This window comes from Canis lupus, chromosome 32 (genome assembly GCF_048164855.1).
Source record: "Canis lupus baileyi chromosome 32, mCanLup2.hap1, whole genome shotgun sequence".
In the NCBI taxonomy this organism is placed as follows: domain Eukaryota; kingdom Metazoa; phylum Chordata; class Mammalia; order Carnivora; family Canidae; genus Canis; species Canis lupus.
Window position 1 is genome coordinate 19645716 of NC_132869.1, and position 21109 is coordinate 19666824.

The 21109-nt window shown below is 35.5% G+C and overlaps 1 protein-coding gene across 9 annotated transcripts in view; it reads right to left on the reverse strand.

The window, feature by feature from the left end:
- GABPB1 (GA binding protein transcription factor subunit beta 1) overlaps positions 1-21109 on the reverse strand; it is a 64510-nt gene that overhangs the window by 8190 nt on the left and 35211 nt on the right. For 4 of the 9 annotated variants that reach the window (XM_072808468.1, XM_072808470.1, XM_072808474.1 and 1 more), the window contains 6 exons: positions 19266-19373; positions 14508-14675; positions 12984-13178; positions 11304-11451; positions 10849-10962; positions 2783-2968 (listed from right to left, as the gene is read on the reverse strand). In XM_072808468.1, coding sequence (XP_072664569.1) covers positions 2783-2968; positions 10849-10962; positions 11304-11451; positions 12984-13178; positions 14508-14675; positions 19266-19373 — 919 coding nt within the window. The remainder of the gene's footprint in view (positions 1-2782; positions 2969-10848; positions 10963-11303; positions 11452-12983; positions 13179-14507; positions 14676-19265; positions 19374-21109) is intronic. The other 5 variants (XM_072808473.1, XM_072808471.1, XM_072808475.1 and 2 more) reach the window with 3 other exon arrangements.

A 21109-nucleotide genomic window follows, 5' to 3' on the forward strand; every position in this document is an offset into this window, starting at 1 on the left:
TTAATTTATATAAAAACAAACATGAATATACATTCTCATTTTTCTGTCTTCTACAAAAGGCAACATTCATACAAACAATAGAGACACTGCTGTGCCTCTGCTTTCTTCAATCCATGTATCTAGGGTATCTTTCATCAGTACATACAGAGCCTGCTTTTCTTTAGCTACATAATATTCCACTGTGTGGATACAGTATTATGAATGTTGTCGGTTTATAAGTGTTGCTTGTTTTTCTTTTGGGTTGTCGGACTTTGTCCCTAAGTTTTAGTATTTCTTTATACAGATGTTAATATATATATACATAGAGAGAGAGAGAGGCTGTCCTTGCTCTGCAGCAGGCAGTGGGGGACCATAGAGATGACTGTGAGAGCTGGAACTGCAAAGCAATTATAATAATCCATGGGGAGGGCATCCCTGGGTGGCTCAGCAGTTTAGCGCCTGCCTTTGGCCCAGGGCGCGATCCTGGAGTCCAGGGATCAAGTCCTGCGTCAGGCTCCCGGCATGGAGCCTGCTTCTCCTTCTGCCTGTGTCTCTGCCTCTCTCTCTCTCTCTATGTCTATCGTGAATAAATAAATAAAATCTTTAAAAATAAATAAATAAATAAATAAATAAATAAATAAATAAATAAATAATAAAATAATCCATGGGGAAAGTTACAATTGTGTTACAGTCTTTAAAGTTTTTTGTCAACATATTAAAAACTCTGTCATTTGTCAATGTATACAGAAATGGAAAAAAGTAAACTATTTAGTACATTGTAATTTAAAACATTACTAATATTGAGAATTAAAGTGTTTTTTTTAACCTCTAACTTAAATGTAACTTTACATTATACTTCTAAATTAATGCAAGAAGAATTGAGAACCTTACATCTGCTTCATTGGACTGCCTGCAGAGACTGTATATATTCATTCACATGTCAGTTACGCATTTTTTAATTATGGAGCCTTCAAAAGTTTACTTTAATATTTAGTAAGCGCCTCTCATTAAGTTCCCTTATTCTTCTTCCCTTCTCCTCCTATTAATACAAACTTCAGGATCAATTTGACTAGTTCCAGGAAAAACCTTGTTAGTCTCTGTTATGGGTTGAACTGTGTCCTCGAAACTCAAGACTTAAGTCCTAACCCCCAATACCACAACATGACTGTATTTGGATATCGGGCCTTTAATGAGGTAAATAAGGTAGAATAAGGTCAAGTGAGTGAGCCCTAACCCAGTAAGACTGGTGTGCTTTTGAGAAGCAGAGATCAAGACACAGACAACACTAGCAGACTGAGGGATGACCACACAAGGATACAGCGAGGAGGCAGCCATCCGCAAGCCAAGGACAAAGGCCTCAGAAGAAACCAAACTTGCCAACACCTTGATCTTGGACTTCAAAACTCCAGCACTGTGAGAAAATAAATTTCTGTAGTCGTTCAGTCTGTGGTATTTTGTTGTGGCAGCCCTAGCAAACTAAAATAGACTTTTTTTTTGCATGGCATGTTACATTTATAAATTAACTCAGGAAGAATAGAGAGCTTTATGATAGTGAATCCTCTCATCCAAAAACATGGCATTTCTTTCCATTTGTTCATGGGATGAGATTAGTCTGTATAATGTCAGTTTTTAGAAACATTATATGCTTGATATAAACTGCAAGTTTTCTTATTTCTATATAATTAGTTCTTTGGGGGAAAAAAAAAAAAAGAATTATTTCTTTGAAGCTTTGTGAAAGCATCTGGGCCTGACCCAAATCTTGTATGAGCCATCAGCAGATTTCTGCAAAACAGAAGAGAATGGCTTCCCAGTTTTCACAGGTAAGGGGTTCCTCTTCTTCTGCTAAAGCAACTTTTTCCTGAGACCTGGCCGCTCTATAGAGCCATAACTCCTCTGTCACTCTAAGCCAAACCTGGTTTAGAACTTCTAGCTCTAGCCCTTCCCTTCCCCAATTCCTTCACTGGCCATAAAGGTGCACAGTCTCTGTAATCCTAATCATTTTCTAAAAGGTTATAGGTGTGCATACACATTTTGTGTGTTGGAGGGGGGCACTGGGTACAAGGCAATGCTAGCTCAGATAGGAATTTTCTGCACCTTCTCCTTCTTCCTCCAGCATCCATGCCCTAACCCTACCTCAGACCTACGGATAGTACTCCAATGCAGAGTGGGCCCTGTCTTGCTGTGTATTTATTGCTAATCTTTGAGCTCAATCTCTTCTCTTTTCTTGATGCACCACTGTTGAGTTTTCATGAGGGTTCTCTTGCCCTGGCTCTAATGGTCTTAGATGTTTTTGGCAGCACCTAAAATAGGGAATTTTATGGTTTTCTCAGCCTTTTACGGTCACTGAGAATGTAGCTGGGTCTTTTGTTTAATCTATCTTCTATTCTCAGTAGTTTCCAAGAGGGAAAAAATGAGAAAATTTCCAACAAAGCTGCTAAAAGTAGCTACCACATTCCTACTGTAAGTCCTAAGCCCAATGCTTTGTAAGGAGCCTTTTCTTATATGGTATTTTTAAAAGACTGTATGATATCTGAACTGCAATAAATGGCATAAGGAATTACTGTCCAAAGTGGATTCTGAATTATTTACTTAAGCTTATTTTCCAACCAGAATACTTGGGAACCAAATCCTCTTTCCACCTAGATAATCTCAGAGAAAGCAAGCTAATTTCAATACTAACCCAAGGAAATAAAATTAGTCAATGAAATCTATTGCAAAACATTACAAAAACAAAATCTAAGGCAAAAATAAATGCCAAGCACTGAGAATAAATTCAAACTTCATGCACATATCTACTACCAACCTTGTTGTCCATCTGGCATGGTCACAATGATGGGCTGACCTATTCCACTGGTTGGAATGGAGTGCAAATTTCCAAGCTGAATTCCATCTGTGACTATTGTGATGACTTGCTGACCACCTGAACTAACTACTTGTTGAATGGCACCATCGACAGATTCTGCAGTAACTACCTCCTCCGTAGCCACTACTGGAAAAAAAAAAAAAAAAAAGTAAAAATCAGTGAACATACATAAAAATAAATATGACTAGTTCATTTTTGCTTTGCTACTTTTGCTTTCCCTGTTTTGTTCTGACACAGAAAAGCTTTTACATGGTTTTTATTAAATCCACTCTTCCGTGATGCTGTATATATCTATATAGATAATGGACTACAAGTCCCACAATTTATAATTAACTGAGTTGTGACTACACAGGTGTATATTTAACTACACATGCATATATTTAAATAAACAATATTTATATTGTTTATATGAGGTACAAAATTTATATAATCTCCTAAGGTCATAGATATAACACAGGTTATACCTGCTTAATAAAATTTTATGATCCAAAAGAGAATTTTGTATGTGGTTGTACTCCATTTATATTTACATGAGTTATTTGCCTATATTTACATGAGTTGAATGCATTTCCATGTTCATTGAAACACAAAAATCTATATTTTTCAAGTAAACAGAATAAACAGTATTCCCTTTTTGGATTATGTGAGAAAGGGGTTGCCTTGATAGCAAGTGGCACACAGGTCAAGTACTGTAATGACAGTGAATAATATATTAAAATTCATATAAATAAAATCCAAAGAATGTTAATATCTTGTAAGAGGCCCAGAGAGGATTCTGGCAGCTGAAAACGGCACCCCTGGCTTCACCTGGGTAAAGAAATCACAATTTAATACTACCAAAATCCTTTCCCACAAGCAATCCTGTGCAATCCACAGGCAATACTGATCCCAAAAGACCTATGGACAGGAACATTCCCAGCAGCTACACTCATGATAATAAGAAACTTGAAACCACCGGATATCCATCAAAAGAAGAGGGATAAACAGACTGGTAGATTAATACAATGGAATACTACCCAGCAATTAAAACGACTAAATGCAAAACATAGATAAATCTGACAAAAACCATGCTCACTGATATAAATCAGATACAAAATATATATTGCCTTCTTCCCATTTATAAACTAAGCAGTGATTATACAAGAGTAACCACTCTGAGATAATTTATTACACTATACATTGACGATCTATGCACTTTTCTGTATGCTTATTACACGTCAATAAAGAAGCAGCAAAAGGAATAATGACAATAATGGATTATAACACAATGAATCTTCAAAAATCCATTTGTCCATAATAATACTTAGTGAAAAAGGAGAGAAAAGGGGAAGGAGTAAAGATCATCTTGATAGAAGAATGACATCTAATTAACAAAATAAGGAAAAATATCACTGTAACCTCCAATGTAATAATTGATTCAAGCAAGGGTCACCAGTGGATGTTAAAACCACTGAAATGTTTCAAGAAACAAGATATTCATATATTTTCAAAGTATCACACAGCAAAGATTACTAAGCGGTAAAGGTGCCTATAAAGACCTAGCAATGACCACTCTCACAAAGCGGTCATTATCAGGATGGCCTGACATGTACCTGCTGATGTGATACAATGGGACATTACAAAATATCACTTGTGTTCTTCCTGGAAATGTGTGGCCTGCATCTAATTATTATGAAACAAATGAATCCAGAATGAAATGACTGTGCATGCAATGGGCACAGACTTCACAAAGATTTCAATGTAAGAAAGAACAAGCTAAGCAGTGGTAGGGCTACCCTAAGCTGGGGGAAACTAAAAAAGACACAACCAAATACAATGTCTGAACTTCAGATCCTGGATGAAAAACAAACACTTATAAAGGATATTCTGGGGATAACTGAGGAAACTTGAATGTGGACCACATGTCAGATACTGTTACTAAATTAATGTTGATGTTTTTAGGAAATACAATGGAGCTAAGAATATGTAACAGGCTGTCCTTGTTCTTGGGAGATACATGCTGAAGTATTTAAGGATGAGATGTCATGGTATCTGCAGCTTATTTCAGATAATTTGGCATAATAAAAGTGCATGCATGTCTGTGTGTGTACATGCAGGTGTGGCAAGATTTTAACAGCTGTATAAGAGTACAAGTGAAAGGTATAAAGTTTATCCTCCATTTTTTTCTATGGGCTTGAAAACTGTCATTCTAAAAAAAATGTTTTAATATAACAATATATATAATTCTGAAAAATAATTATAAATTATAAAACATAATTCAATATAATTCTGAAAAAAAGAAATTACATAAAAAACTATTTCCAAATGATAGGGTTTTTTCCCATGGATTATTTGAGGCAAAACTTTACAAAAGTGCAATTAAAAACACATTCTCTCCTGAGTCATGTTTCCTACCAGCACAGGGGCTCTGAAACATGCTAAATTGATGCCAACTCCCAGTAGAACATCGTAGGTATCAATGAACTCCTTTGTTATAAAAGTATTGAGACCCTAGTTCTCAAAGATGTACTCATGGTATGGTAACAGACCTGGCTGCAACCCTGTGATTCTGTTATGTGGTAATCAAGGGTCACAGTACAAACTACAAAAGAGAATACTAAAAATTCAAAAAAACCTTTATGTTTTGAGTTCTCTCATTTTTGTTTCTCTTAAACTATAATTAGGCTTTATCACCAAGCACTTATGAAAATTTCAGGAAGATGATTATAAAATGAAATGTAGGGCATAAAATAGTAATAAATTCAACAGAACTACTAAGGTTTTCAAACACATGAACCATTGCTTTGATTTTTCTTAAAAATATCCATATGAAAAAGAAGTGTTCACTCTGGTTGAATGCTAACTACAAGTAGTACTTTAAAGCATAATCATATGTAAGGCATTTCTGAGATCACACACAATCAAGCAGTAACTCAAGAACTTTCATCTTTGCACTATTCCCAATGACTATCATTAAAATAATAGAGTTCCTCCCTTTCATCTAAAAAGTTTTCTTTTTAAGTTGTGCTACGGTAAGGAATTTGAGAAAAATTATAAGGAAACCAATTATGTAAGAAGACAGCGTCCCCCAGAAACCCTAAGAACAGCCCAACAGTGAAATGTTGAAACACATAATAAAAAACCTAAAAACTTTAAAAAGAGTGTTATTTAAAACACACACACACACACACACACACACACACCTAACTGTAAAACCCCTGGATAAAAAAATAAGTGTAATATTCATTGATCGAAATCAAAAGTTAGATTGTAATATATAAAGAGAGCCCGTATAGCCTACAGGGTTGTTGAGAATACCTGAAATCTCTGTTCAACAAGAGATTATTGTTTTTTATAATGCCATAAAATTCAAATAATACAGAGGAAAAACTATCTTTAAAATGATTTGAGGATTGAAAAGTCTACATATAAATGTTTCAATGCTAGAAACTGTGTTCACTGAAAACATTTCAAAGATATTGGGCCTACAACTGAACTTGAAATTAAAAACAAAAAAGTAAAACCAAGACAATCTTATGAAGTCCAGTAACTTCTCCCTTAAAGTCAATTCACTTTTACTGATCTAGCTTAGAAAGAGCAGAAAAGCAATGTGTAGAGGGGACCTAATGTGTAATTCAAATTTCACTATTAGAAGAAAGGGGGGAAACCACCACCAGGTGCCTTACTCCTCTGGAAAAACACCTAATTAACAGAAGTTGCTCTAAAGTTAAAAAGAAGAGTGGTCACAGATGTCTATTTAATCAAGCGATTATATAGCTGAGCCATAAAAAAGAATAAGATTAAGCAAAGCAAAATAAATATAAGACTTCAGGCTACAGCCAAAAAATGTTGTTGTTGTTTGGTGCAAAATGGTGGTTTTATCAAAGCAGGAGGATAGGACCCATGAGTAGAAAGAGCTGTTGACCCAGAATTGTGAGGAGCAACTGACTGATTATACACTTTGGGGTTGGGGATAGTAAAAGGAAGGGAAGTTCCAAAAGGACTTTCATATGCTGAAGAAGACTCACAGGATACCCGAGCCTTGCTATTGTCAAACCAGGTTATCTTTCCCCTCTGATATGGGAGAGCTTGGTTCTTGTCTCACGGAGTCGAAGAATGAATCTCGCGGACACAGGAGAGTGAGAAAAGGAACAGAACTTTATTAAGTAAAGATAGAGAGAAAGCTCTCAGAAGTGAGAGGGGTCCCAACAGGGTTGCTCCAAAAAAATATTGTTTTATTAAAGAGTTTACTTAAAAAGGATCAAACTACACTACGGATGTATGGCCTATATCTAATCAATTATAACTTCCAATTCTATATCCCAAATGATCCTCAAATTTATTCACTTCTTATCTCTTTGCCAAATCCTAATCCATGCTCCCACCATCTCCTTCCGAGTTGACTGCATTAGACTCCTAACTGAACTCCCTTTCAGAGCCTCTCAAAGTAATCATTTTCAAAGTCCTTCATAATCTTACCTTCAACCACCATGAGTTAACTTTTTCATGGGCAACGCCACACTGGCCTCTGAAGTGCCGTGAAAGGACAAGCTCTTCCTGACCTCAAAAGATTTCCATACGTCCCTCTTCTTCAAATGTTCTTCCCCCAATGTTTGTTCTACTAATTCCTATTTAATCTTTAATTAAATTGTTTCTTCCTCTAGGAAGATTCTCTGACCCACCAGACTAGGTGAATATCCTGCCTTCTGTATAGGTAGCACTAATCACAGTTACTCACCTGGGTGAGTAACTGCTGAACATCTCGTTTTACCAAAAGACTACATGTTCCACAAGAGCTGGGATTGTATCTGATTGTTTACCATTTTTCTCTCTAGCACCAAGCAGAGTAACCAGGTCATAAGAGATGTTCAACAAAAATCTGTTCAATGAATGAATAAATAATAATTTTCTCATTATAAATGAATAGCTGTTTATAAACAGTAAGTGGAAATTTTAGCACAAGAACAGTTCTGAGCTATTCCTTTAACCCAAAACATGATTTAACCCTCCATGAATTTTTACTGTTTGTACATCTTTCTTTAGTTTTAAGGCAAAAAAGGGAGTAAAGTATGCATTGTCTGGATTTTTGATTTTTCAAAGAGAAAATTACTTGTAACAGGGTGGCCTGTAAGCTTTAGTAGAAAGACAGGATAACGGTAACTGCCTCTGCTCATTAGTAAAGACTGTACTACACAGTGGTGGTTCTCCTTATGAGGAAAAAGACAGCTGCAAACTCCCAAAGAAAATTTGTTTACTTTTCTGTATCTTCATCTTGGTATAACTTTGAAAATGGAATGAACTGGAATGAGTTCTCATCTACCTAAATCCCTATATCCTATCCATTAAAGGAGGACATAGGAACAAAACATTTGTTTCAACAGACTGCTTCAACAGACACACCTCAGGAGTAAGGGCAAGAATAGCGGTGCTTTTGTTTGATACAGGACAAAATGATAATTACACAAATAGCTATTCCTATCACAAACCAAATGATAAACATTGTGGAAGAGATCAGTCCACTGATCACCAAGAAACTGCAGTATATTATAGTGGTCACAGTCACACAACTTGGGAATCAATCAGACCTTGGGCACAAAACTCCTTTCATCACTTACTGGCCATGCTACTTTGAGTAAAATTATTTAACCTCATAAATCTCGGGGATCCCTGGGTGGCGCAGCGGTTTGGCGCCTGCCTTTGGCCCAGGGCTCGATCCTGGAGACCCGGGATCGAATCCCACATGGGGCTCCCAGTGCATGGAGCCTGCTTCTCTCTCTGCCTGTGTCTCTGCCTCTCTCTCTCTCTCTCTGTGACTATCATAAATAAATAAAAATTTTTAAAAAATATCTATATTTAACCTCATAAATCTCAGCTTCGTCATATATAAAATGAGAGTACTATTTTATTTCCCAGATCCTAAGATGTCCTTGAAAAAATATACACATTTTCTAAACTCAGAATGAGCCTGACAACTAATGTTAAAAGAAACTGAACAGTAGGGATGCCTGGGTGGCTCAGTGGTTGAGCATCTGCCTTTGGCTCAGGGTGTGATCCTGGAGTCCCGGGACTGAGTCCCACATCGGGCTCCCTGCACGGAGCCCGCTTCTCACTCTGCCTATATCTCTGCCTCTCTCTCTCTCTCTCTCTCTCTCTCTCTGTCTCCCATGAATAACTAAATAAAATCTTAAAAAAAAAAAAGAAAAGAAAAAGAAACTGAACAGCCATGAAGCAGAAAAATAATTAGCCTGAGCATGTGGAAATTGAGCCATGAGAAGCTATTTCTTTATCTGATTACACAACTCAGCTGAGTTATTTACACTGGTGGCAATGTACTCACCTGAACTTTAACTTAATTCAAGCTCCAAAAAGATTCCACTATGACATAGCATTGAAATTAAAAATTACTGCACTCACAAAAGACTGTAAATCACATGTGATAAGAGTCAACTGAAATTCCCAATCTCTCAGACTAGACCATATGTAACATTTTCAAAAGTAAAAGTTAGAGAAGTTGGTATGACTAATTCACAGAGCCAAACATCTAAATGTCAAAATTTCAGATGACCTTCAAGAAAATTTGCTTAATTTTCAGAAATATATACTTGCATTAAAGACAAAAAAAAAAAAGTTTAATCAAATAGAAACCACCAATGAAATTCATTTTCTTTGCTATGCTTATGCAATGACAAAGATGCTAAAGAGACCCAGGCACAGGTTATAAAAGCAGCACATCCAATATGATGATGCACATAACTGCTAATAGCCGAAAGTAATTCTAAAAAATCTGGCAACCCTCAAAGTTGCCAGTGGTGGAGTATCTGCCTTTGGCTCAGGTTGTGATTCCGGGGTCCTGGGACTGAGTTCCACATCAGGCTTTCTGGAGGAAGCCTGCTTCTCTCTCTGCCTATGTCTCTGCCTTTCTGTGTCTCTCATGAGTAAATAAATAAAATCTTTAAAATATATATTTTTTTATATATAAAGGCATAATATATATATACATTATATATGTATAAAGGCTTAGATTCAAACATTGATTATAATTCTCCAGAAGCTGGAGAATAGATAAATGTTTATTATTGCTAGTTAGTAAAGGGAAGAGAGAGAGAGAGTAAAGTGAGATAGGTATAGTCTTCCCCCTGAAAAAAACGTGTTTCAGTCACGGGCACCTTAAGGAGTCAAATCCAGTAACAGATATCTTCAAGTTTTTTGGTGAGGATTCAGTGAGATCATAAGTAATACATCTACCATAGGGCACAGCACACGAGTAAGCACTCAATGACCTGTTGTCATTACTGTTGTTATGGGTCACAATTTGAAAAAAAAACACAAATTTAAATACTGAATGATAACAAAGTATTCTTTTATGAGAACTGATCCAATAATGGCCTAAGCTACAGTGAGAAGAATAATTTTGTGAAATTTTTTAAATTCCCTAATTAAAAAGACATTTACTTATTTATTAATTATAGCAAGAACTATTTTGCTTACGTCTAAAAGTAAACCCTTGTCTAAACTAGCTATTACTGTTTATCATCGCTCACCATCAGGTTATGCTTTAATGGTGGTGCTGGCATGCTACTTCCTAGTTCTGTCAGTAAGATTCTGTGTCATTCTAATACAACTGACAAAAATTAAAAATTATGAAAGAGACAGCAAGTCCATATATGTACACTTATCTACTTTATACAAAGAGTCACAGACTAGTAAAAACAAAGGCCAACTGGATACAGAGACAGGTTTTTCTGTGAACCACACAAGTTTTTAATTTTAATCAAATTTTAATTAGCTGACAAGATTAAATATTCTTTTAAAATCCAGATTCTCAGCTTCCAGTGAAAAACGTAATCTGGCAACACTGTGCATAGGACTATAACCAGCTAGAGCTAGATAGCAGATGCCCGGCCCCCTGTCTTCAGATGGCCATCATCTCAAATCTGCTCACTTAAGCCGTTTATATTACCTTCCTAGCCTCTGTAAAGATTTGAGTCTCCAACTTTTAATGTGCACATTTGACTTGTTTCTCTAACCTGGAGTTTCTGAAGAATTGGACAGCGGAGCAGATGCTTCAGCTAAGGCAGCTAATGTAGCTAATACTGATGTAGAGGAGTTTCCAAATTGAACAGCAGATACACCTGTTTCATCTATGAGAAAAGAGAAGATGGTTTTAAACTTTAAAGGAGCTTAATCTAATGCATTTTTCTGATATTCTATTTTACTTTATTCAACTCTTAAATGAAGTTGGATAATTGTTTTATGAAAAACAAGCTTGGATTAGTTTTTGAAAGATAATATTGCAGCATATTTTGCAATATCACCTTTCTTTAAATTCTTATGTCTCATAAAAATTGGTTTTTGCCAAAATCAAAGAAAACCAAGGTGATGGATATAATCTTACCCTCATTCTCCAACAGTCCTTTCTTAAAAGGAGGAATACCTACTAAAGCATAAAGTCCCAACAGCTATCCTATATGCATCTCAATACCTGTTGCCTTGGATGAATTTTCTGAAGATACCAGACCTGTTAGGTTCACCACCCCTCCAGGTCCAATGATGAACTGTGGTGTGGCGGCATGTATCGTCACAGTGTCCGGACTCTCTGGGTTGGTGTTGATTTGATTCTGCATAGCAATCTAGGGCACAAATCAACACAATGTTTAGAGAACTACATCAGGAACATATAGCATAGATTCTCAATGTAGTGCAAACATAAACATAAAGGAAATTCTAAAACTTCAGAAGAATCATATAGTACAAATGGAAATCTTTGAATAAGGTCTACTGAGAGAGCTGTGGTAAATCACAGATAGGAATTTACATCCTAATTCTCCTACTAGATAAAGCAGCAAAATTCCATGAGAAGAGAATTGGATACCTGGAAGGCTTTTATAGAACACAGCTGAAAGATATTTTGCTGCCCTGTGCCCTATATTTTGATTTAAGAAATCAAATTACTAAAAAGAAAAAGAAAAAGAAATAAAAATAAAAAATAAAAAAATAAAATAAAATGAAATCAAATCAAATTACTTAAATATTACCTCTACTATATTCACCAATATGTATCATTATACATATAAAGCATGTCCTTCCCAATTAATTGTTCTCCATCTTCAACCCTGACCCCCAAATTACACTCCTAGGAGTAAAAGAATTGCAAGAAGCATCACAAAAATCTTTTAAGTAACTAGCTGAAATTCAGTAGAGTCAGATGATCTTAAAGAAGAGTTCTACTGAGGAGAACAAAAGATAGGCAAGAAGCAGTGAGTAAAGAAGATAATTTATATCAATGTTGTGTAGCTGAAGAAAAGAAAGCTGTATTGGTTATTAGAAAAATTTGCCCAGGGGTGCCTAGGTGGCAGAGTCAGTTAAGCATCTGACTCTTGGCTTTGGCACAGGTCATCTCAGGGTCGTGAGGTCAAGGCCTGTGTGGGGCTCTCTGCTCAGTGCAGATTCTGCTTAAGACTCTCTCTCCCTCTCCATCTGTCCCTCCCCGCTCAAATGAATAAATCTTAAAAAAAAAAATTAATAACTGGAGCACCTGAATAACTCAGTCAGTTAAGCATCTGCCTTCGGTTCAGGTCATGATCCTGGAGTCCTGGGATCAAGCCTTGCATTGGACTCCCTGCTCAGCAGAGAGCCTACTTCTCCCTCTGCCCCTCTCCCTCACTCATGCTCGCTCACTCACTCTCAAGTAAGTACAATAAAATAAAATAGCCCAAAAGCCATAAATAACTGCTTCCAAACAGATTTTTTTGAGGATGACAAAAAATAAACCAATCAGAGTGATAGAGACTGTATCCCTCACTCAGGGGATGCTGTTATAGCTGCTAGAGAAAAATTTTAGTGGAAGTTTAACAGACTTTGAAAAACTGTATTGTATCCAAAAATGCAACAAAAATAATTAATAGAATAAGATGTCTGGAAGGGGAATTCAGGAACTTAAAAACACAGAAAGTAATCACCTTATCTAATCTTCTAATGTTATATGTAAGACTATGGTCTTACAATCAGAATAATGAACAGTAACAAACAAAAGAGAAAGTGAAAGAGGAAAAAGCCTGTCTAAAATAAACAAGTCCAAAATGAAAAGCTAAAAGCTAAGTAGCTCAAATCATCCACAAGACAGAGATCCTTTTATTTTCTCAAATTAAAAGCCAAAAGTTACCTGTAGTATCTCTGCCAAATCTTCATTCCCATTGTCTATTGAAATATCAAATGCAGTTTTACAAAATTTACTTTGTGTGTGTACATCAGCACCATATTTGATTAAAAGTTCCACCACTTCTTGATGATTATGTTCTGTGGCCCAATGTAGAGCTGTCATCTTCAGCATATCCTTAGCATTAACATCAGCACCATGCTATAAAAATATTGCAAAATAAGACATTTTTAAAATATGAAATATAAAGAATTCCTAATATGCAAATACTAGCCATTATGCTTTAAAGAATCTGCTACCAACATGATCAGCTCTCTATTTTTTTGTGTTGAATAATCTGTTTGTTCCACAAATCTCCGCACATGTGACCTAATCAGTTTCTATCATGCTAACTTTCCTAATTATTTTCCTTCTAATTTCTTAGGAGTGCAGCAATGATTTCTTCAGTCATCAAGCTATGAGCATCATGGGACAGAATGGCATATGAAGTGAAAAAAGATTGAGGCATCTTACTGGCCCACTGGTTAGGCATCCGACCCTTGACCTCAGCTCAAGTCATGATCTCAAGGTCCTAAGATTGAGCCACACACCAGGCTCTGTGCTGAGTGTGAAGCCTGCTTGAGATTCTTTCTCTCTCCCCCTCTGCCCCTACCCCTACTTGCACACACTCTCTCTCACCAAAAAAAAAAAAAAAAAAAAAAAAAAGCGAAGGGAAACTATGAACATTCCTCAGAAACCTCTTTAATTCTAGTTCCTTGTTTATACAAAAATATCCTTTGCTTTCAAAACCAGTACAATATAAATAAACAAAAGGGAGCTATCAGGGATGCACTGTCCAATATAGTAGCCACTGGACACATGTGACTATCAGGCACTTGAAATATGGCTAGTCCCAACAGAGATGTATACTGTATATGTAAACACACACTGGCATTCAAAGACTTAACACCAAAAAAAAGATAGAAGATAATTCATTAATAAAATAACTTTTATATTGATTTCATGATGAAATGACAATATTGTATATATATGAAGTTAAATAACATATAATATTAAAGTTAGTTTTTTTTAATGCAGCTAATAGAAAATCTAGAATTACATGGGATTCACATTTGTGGCTTACCTTGTATGTCTTTTGGATAGGCTGATCTAAAGGCTAGAATAAAAATCCTTACTTGTGTTATTAATTTGTTAATGATCCAAGCTTCATGTTTCCCTCCATAAGCATTTTAACTATGTCAGGTAAGACAAAGCCATAGTCTCTTATCATAGCGGAGACCAAGGTCTAAGAAATCAACTGTCTGACTTAACTAAGAACATATCTAGAAGTTGTTCTTTTTCTCCCACAAAGGAAAACTTTAAAGATTATTTTCATTTGATGGGCTTACACACAAAACAATGAGACAACACAGGGGGGAAAAAAAAAAAAAACCAGACATTCAATAAAACTAGTTCCCTTCTCCCTCCTATAAAACCATAAATCCTTTGGAGCTTACTTTCAAAAGCAGAATGCAAAAAAAGAACACATACCTTAAGCAAAACCTCTACTATGCTGGCATGGCCCTCTGAAGCTGCCATATGTAATGGCGTTCGGTCCACTTTGGTTCTTGCATCCCTACTTACACCAGCTCGGAGTAGAACTTCTGTGGTGGAATAATGCCCATACTGTGCTGCCAGATGAAGTGGAGAGGTTCCCAGCTATACCACAAGGAAAAAAAAAAGCCACATTTATAATCATTTTTAAAAACACCTCTATTACTACCTTCTATTTTGTATTTTCTTTTTACATAGCAAACCGATTATCTTCGTATTATCTGTTTACATAGTTAACTCAGAACTCAAGAATATAATGTACGCTTATCACATTCGCTTCATAGAGGCTTTCAGGAATTCCCCTACACTTCTCAATGAGAAAGCAAAGTCAATATTTCTTTTAATTCAATTTTATTTTCTTATTTTTTAACAGAGAAATAGCCTGAACAAAATTAATTTCATCAGGAATTAGAGATAATTAGGGTTTGAGAAATTTTTCTGAGTACTAGAATGTTTTCCTCATATGATTCATACAAAACTTTTCATCTATGAAATCCATATCAAATAAACGTTAATAGTGTAGATTTTTATATTAAACTGTTTTGTAGGACTTAAAAAATACATTAATTAAAGCAACTCAGTGATCTTTTTAAATAAGTTTATATAGTCATTTTTTAAGGGAAAAATCTGATCTGAGGTATGCTTGCCAAAGATGAGTCAGGACAGAACCAAAAGAGCCCAGTTCTCCTGAAATTGGTTTCATGTGGTATAGCCACTACAATAACAGTACATTCACAATATGCAGGGGAAGTTCTAAAATATAAGTAAAGAAGAACCTTCCAATAAGGTAAGCATACATTTTAACAGGTGAAAATTAGAATTAAGTTACCCATTTAGAAGCCTTGAAAGTCACTATAACTCTGATTACCAAGGCACTGGTGTTCCAAAGAACCAAGATAGTTCATTAGATGGGGAGCCTGGGTGGTGCAGTCAGTTAAGCAATTAATGTCCAAATCTTGGTTTCGGCTCAGGTCATGCATGACCTTGGGGTCGTGAGCCCAGTGTCAGGCTCCATGCTCAGAGCAGAGTCTGCTGAAAATTCTTCCCTCTCCCTTTCCCCACCCTCACCCTGCTCACACAGCACGCATGCTCTCTAAAATAAACTGAATCTTAAAAAAAAAAAAAGGTTCACTAGAACATGAAATTTGCTAAGACTACTATAATAATGGCAACTAAGGTTTTTGTTAAAGCACTTTCTATGGCACACACTATTCTAAGACCTTTACACATATTTTCTCATTTACTCTCCTTTTAAGGTACTGTTACTATCCTCATTTGGTAGCAAAAGAACCTAAGGCACTCAGAGGTTACTAATTGGCCTGAAGTCACACATTGAGTAAGAGTCATAATACAAAGCTATATGTGTTCTCAACACATGATAAAAATGGAAATCATTTACCCTGGAAATAATTATTTTGTTACTATTAAAAGTCTTATGTTTTTAAGGGAAGATCATTCGAGCAGATCAAAGAAAATTCATGAACAATCATTTCTCCATGCAATATCATATTTTCCTATAATAGCTCTTTCTATACTCTTAAAATTCATACTCTTAAAATTCTATTTTTGAATGAAGTCTCTCAACAGCCCACTGGGCAACCATGAGTTCTGCTTAGTGAAATATAGGGTTTACTTGTGTTTTTTCTTCTTGAGATCTAACCATTTTGGTTGATGACATAAAACACATACACACATAGTTTAAAGAAAAAAAAATTAGGCAAACACTCATGAAACCACAATCATGGTCTAGAAATAAAACACTACCAGCAATTTAAAATCTTCCCACATGCCACTCCCTAGTCATAAACCCCTCTCTCAGCCCCTGAGGCAATTACTGTCCTGAATTTGTTAATAAAAATTGCTTTACTTTGCTTTGGTTTTGCTTTTTACCACTTATATATCCTTAAATAATACACTTGGGTTTTACCGGTTTTCAACTTTATGTAAATAATCATATTGCATGTATTTCTCTGTGACTTGCCCCTTCTTTTGCTTATACTCATACGATTTACCCATGTTAGTGAATGTAAGTCTAGTTCACTAATTTTCTGTTCTATAAAATTATATTGAATAAATGAAACATAATTAATTTAACTAATCTACAGATGAATATTTGGGTAGTTTCCAGTTTTTCATTATTACAAATAATGCTACCAATAAATACAATCTTGTACATTTCTCAAGTATATGAGCAAGAGTTTCTTTGGGGAATATTCTTCTTTTGGGGGGAAGAGGGAATATTCTTATAAGTTCAAAGGCTACATCACGGGTTATACATATGTTCAAATTTAGTAGGTACTGCCAAACTGTCCTCCAAAATGTTTATACCAGTTTATACTTATCCTCTCCAATGTTTGATATTGCCAGACTTTTTTTGGTTAATCTGGTAGATAAGCAATAGTATTTCACGATTTCACTTTGTATTTGCCCAATTACTATTGTAGTTGAGCATCTTTTCACATTTATTGGTCATTGAACTTTCTTTTTGGTAAAGTACCATATCAAGTCATTTGCCCAGTCTTTGTCTTTTTATTGCTGTCATGGGAAGTCCTTATGTATTATGGATACTAATCCTTAAGATCCTTTTGTCTTGATACACCACAGTACCACTATGATGCATCTAGACATGGATTCTTTAATTGATCCTCTTGGAGATTAGTTGGGCTACTTGAATCTGAGATGGAAAAAATCCCAGCCATTATATCTTAAAATTATTTCCCTATTTTCACACTTCTTGTGGATTTTTTATTAGATACATTACATTTTCTCACAGTAGCATTCATGACTCCTAAGATCTTAAAATTTTCTACCCATTTTTCTCTATAATGCATTCTGGATTTTTTAACATATTTTTCAATTCACTCATTTTCTCCTTAGCTATTCCTAATCTGCTTAAAATCTTACCTAAAATCCTTGTCAGTCTGCTTCTGTTCTTAGTTGCTTCAGTGGGTTATTATCTAAGTTGCCTTGTATCCTTGTGCATTTAGTTACTGTGGACTGTTCTTTCCTTGGAATTTCATTTGTAGATAATTGGATGAAGGTAGGTTCCCCCAGAAAAAATATTCATTTGTTTCTACTAGGAACCTAGGGTAACCTCAATCCAAAGATCACTTTAAATTCATCTTTTAGTGTACAGTTTTGCAGAATGCTCAAGTATTTATAAGTTCGGGTCACAAAAGTATACAAAGGATGGCTTGTGACTACAAATCCTCATCAATAATTTTTTCTCTTTTTCCATTTGGTGACTTACTACAATACAAGTCAGTTCATTTTCCTTGCAGTACCCTAACAACAGGGACAGGGCAGAAGCAGGTAGGAAGAGGGAGGTGGTACTTCTGGTTTACTTATATAGAAGGTACATGTCTTTGGGATTCCTGAATTAAGAGGAGAGGATCTCCTAGGAGACTCCTATGAACGTCTCAGGTCTCTATCTTCAGTAACCCATGCCCACGAGGTAGGAAAATTCACCAAGTTCAGCAAATATTCTTAGGGTAAAATTTCTTTTCTTTTCTTTTTTTTTTTTTGTAAAACTTCTTTAGGTTCTGGTGTTCACTTAGTGTTTCAGGTTAAAAGTCCCTTATTTTCTTGCTAACTCATCAGTGCACTAAAGAAGATTTTTTAAAATAGTTAATCAAAAAGTCTTTACCTTTAAAGACAGATGCTGAAATATTTATGGATGAAATGAAATAGTTCATAGAATTTGCTTTAAAATAATACAGAACAAAGTGGATGAAGTTACAGATGAAACAGATTCGCAATGATTTGATAATTTTTGAAGCTGGCTGAAGGGGTTGATGTATGTTTGAAATTTTCCATAATAAAACATTTTGCTTTTTGGGATGCCTGGGTGGCTCAGCAGTTGAGCATCTTGCCTTTGGCTCAGGGCAGGATCCCGGAGTTCTGGGATCAGGTCCTACATCGGGCTTCCTGCATGGAGCCTGCTTCTCACTCTGCCTATGTCTCTGCCTCTCTCTGTGTGTGTCTCTCTTGAATAAGTAAATAAAATCTTCTAAAAAAAATTGTTTTGTTTTGTTTTTAATGAAAAATAAAAACACAGGACAAGTATGTCAAAAACAGTAAAAGCTAAAATCTACAATTTTTAGTTGTTACCAGTAGGCAGGTTAATCCAGATTCCTAATCCTCTATATACTGCCAAAACCACCTCTTTTGACTAACCCCGAGAACTAGTACAGTTACGGTTTTTGCTGTCCTCACAACTGCCTTCTGTAGTTACTAGGACATGTTCCCATTCCTTTCTCCATCTTTGGTTATGTTTGCAATAGTGTTGCCAGTATCAATTGAAACGCAAACATTTTTCCTTTTTAGAAACGATTATAACATTAACCACGATCTTTATCTGTTATTTTCTGAATTACAAATTCTACTTGTGTTATTTAAACCTTTAAATTAAATTCCAAGCAGCTACATTTTATATTCATCCTACAATATTGAACTCCAAGTTTAAAAGAAAAAACCTTTTGTGGACAGAAGCTTTGAGTAAGGCTGTCATATACACATATGACATATATAAGGATACAAACCACTCCCTTAAATGATAGCTATAATTCCAAAACTACAAATTTGCACCAAAAAAATTAATTTTCTGCCATATATAACCACGATACTAAATTTTTATCTGGAAAAGCTAATAAATGAGAAGAAAATAAAAACCAGCACATTAAAATCATTCTTTACCCAGTCTGTAGTAAAAGGAGCTCCATTTGCCATCAAAATACGAACTTCATCATCTTGACCTGCTCGTGCTGCTTCTAAAAGCTTCTTTCCCAAATCTACCAGGGACATCTAAACAAAACAAAGATGAATTTAACATCTCTACTTATATACCATTACGTGACTTTTTCCCCTTGTATCTTTATTAATACCAATTCTCAATTATCCCTCTAAAAGTCTGTGATATGGTTAATCTGAGACTACAGGTCACAACAGTAATTTATATTTGAATTTGAACAGATTTTCCTTTCTTATCAAGTTTTTACCTAAGATAATAAAATTAGTTTGAATTCTCCAAATATAGCTGATAAAGATAATGAGGTAAGCAGCAAAGAAGGCCTTCCTAATATTTAAAACTGGCAAGAAACTGTTTTCACTGGAGAAGCACAATAATAAAGTTTTTCATAAAAGTAAACAGAAATGGGATCCCTGGGTGGCGCAGTGGTTTGGCGCCTGCCTTTGGCCCAGGGCGCGATCCTGGGGACCAGGGATCGAATCCCACGTCGGGCTCCCAGTGCATGGAGCCTGCTTCTCCCTCTGCCTGTGTCTCTGCCTCTCTCTCTCTCTCTCTCTCTCTGTGACTATCATAAATAAATAAAAATTAAAAAAAAAAAAAAAGTAAATAGAAATAAGGTACAAGATACTGTCCTCTGTAACTGGTGCAAGTTACAATAAATATATCAGAACTGTTTTTTATAACGGTAAAGTAGAAAATATGTTCAGAATTTAAAAGTATTTTCAATTGTTGCACAGTCAATATACATTCAAGTTCTTCCAGAAAAGGACACACAATTCACATTCAATGAAAATACCGAAAAGAGTGTCTAACATTATCAATAGGCTATGAGTCTCATTGAGAAGCTAGAAAGTAAGTATAAGTTTGTATCTTGCATTCAAGATACTTGAAAAGACTAATGTCACAGGTCAGGATGTGTGAGTGTGTATTTGAGGGCATGAGGCATGGGGAGTGGTGTCTTCTTGAATAAGAAATACTGACATACGTGTTAAGGAAAGATCATGACAAGACAACACAGGGGAAGAAAGATTTGAACATATCAGAGATGCTCAAAATCAAGGGACGATGGTTCTGAGAAGAAAGGTCCCAAAATCAGAAGGACTATTCAGCTAGAAGACTATTCAATGATGCTGTATAGTACCTTGAGCAAAGGCAAACAGATAGAATTTGAAGCCTGTGAGGAAGGGAAGATACTGAACCTCTGAGATTTACACAAGAAAAAAATGTGCCTGCAGTATGAATTTGCCTCAAAAAGTGAATATCCTTTGAGAGTTGGGTACATAGTCAAGGGGAAAGAAGTTATAAGAAGGGAGATGTCATGTTGATTAGTGTGTTCCAATCTTGTATCAACATGTATTATTTAAGAAAGAGGGGAGAGAAGTATGTATATATGTGAGAAGGGAGTTAGCACTTAGGTTATTTATGCCAGAATAGACTGTATTACATAATTAGAAGAGATGTTAGGGAATGTAAAAGGGTTGACTTAAAAAAAAAAAAAAAAAACATCCCTTGAAAGAACAGATTTATGTTTACATCACCATATTTTTTAGTAGATTCTACAACATGGGAACAACCAAAAAGACAGAGTAACCAGTAACAGATGCTAATGCTGGGAGACTTGCACAATAATTAAATGAGATGAGTATGTCCCAAACAGCCATTTGTCACAAGGCAGGAAAAGAATTTCTTATAATTATTCCATTTATAAGGGTAAAAACAATTCCTAATATATCTCATGGTGAAGAAGAAAAACAACCACATGAATTTATGGGTTTTATGTAGGGTTTTTTTT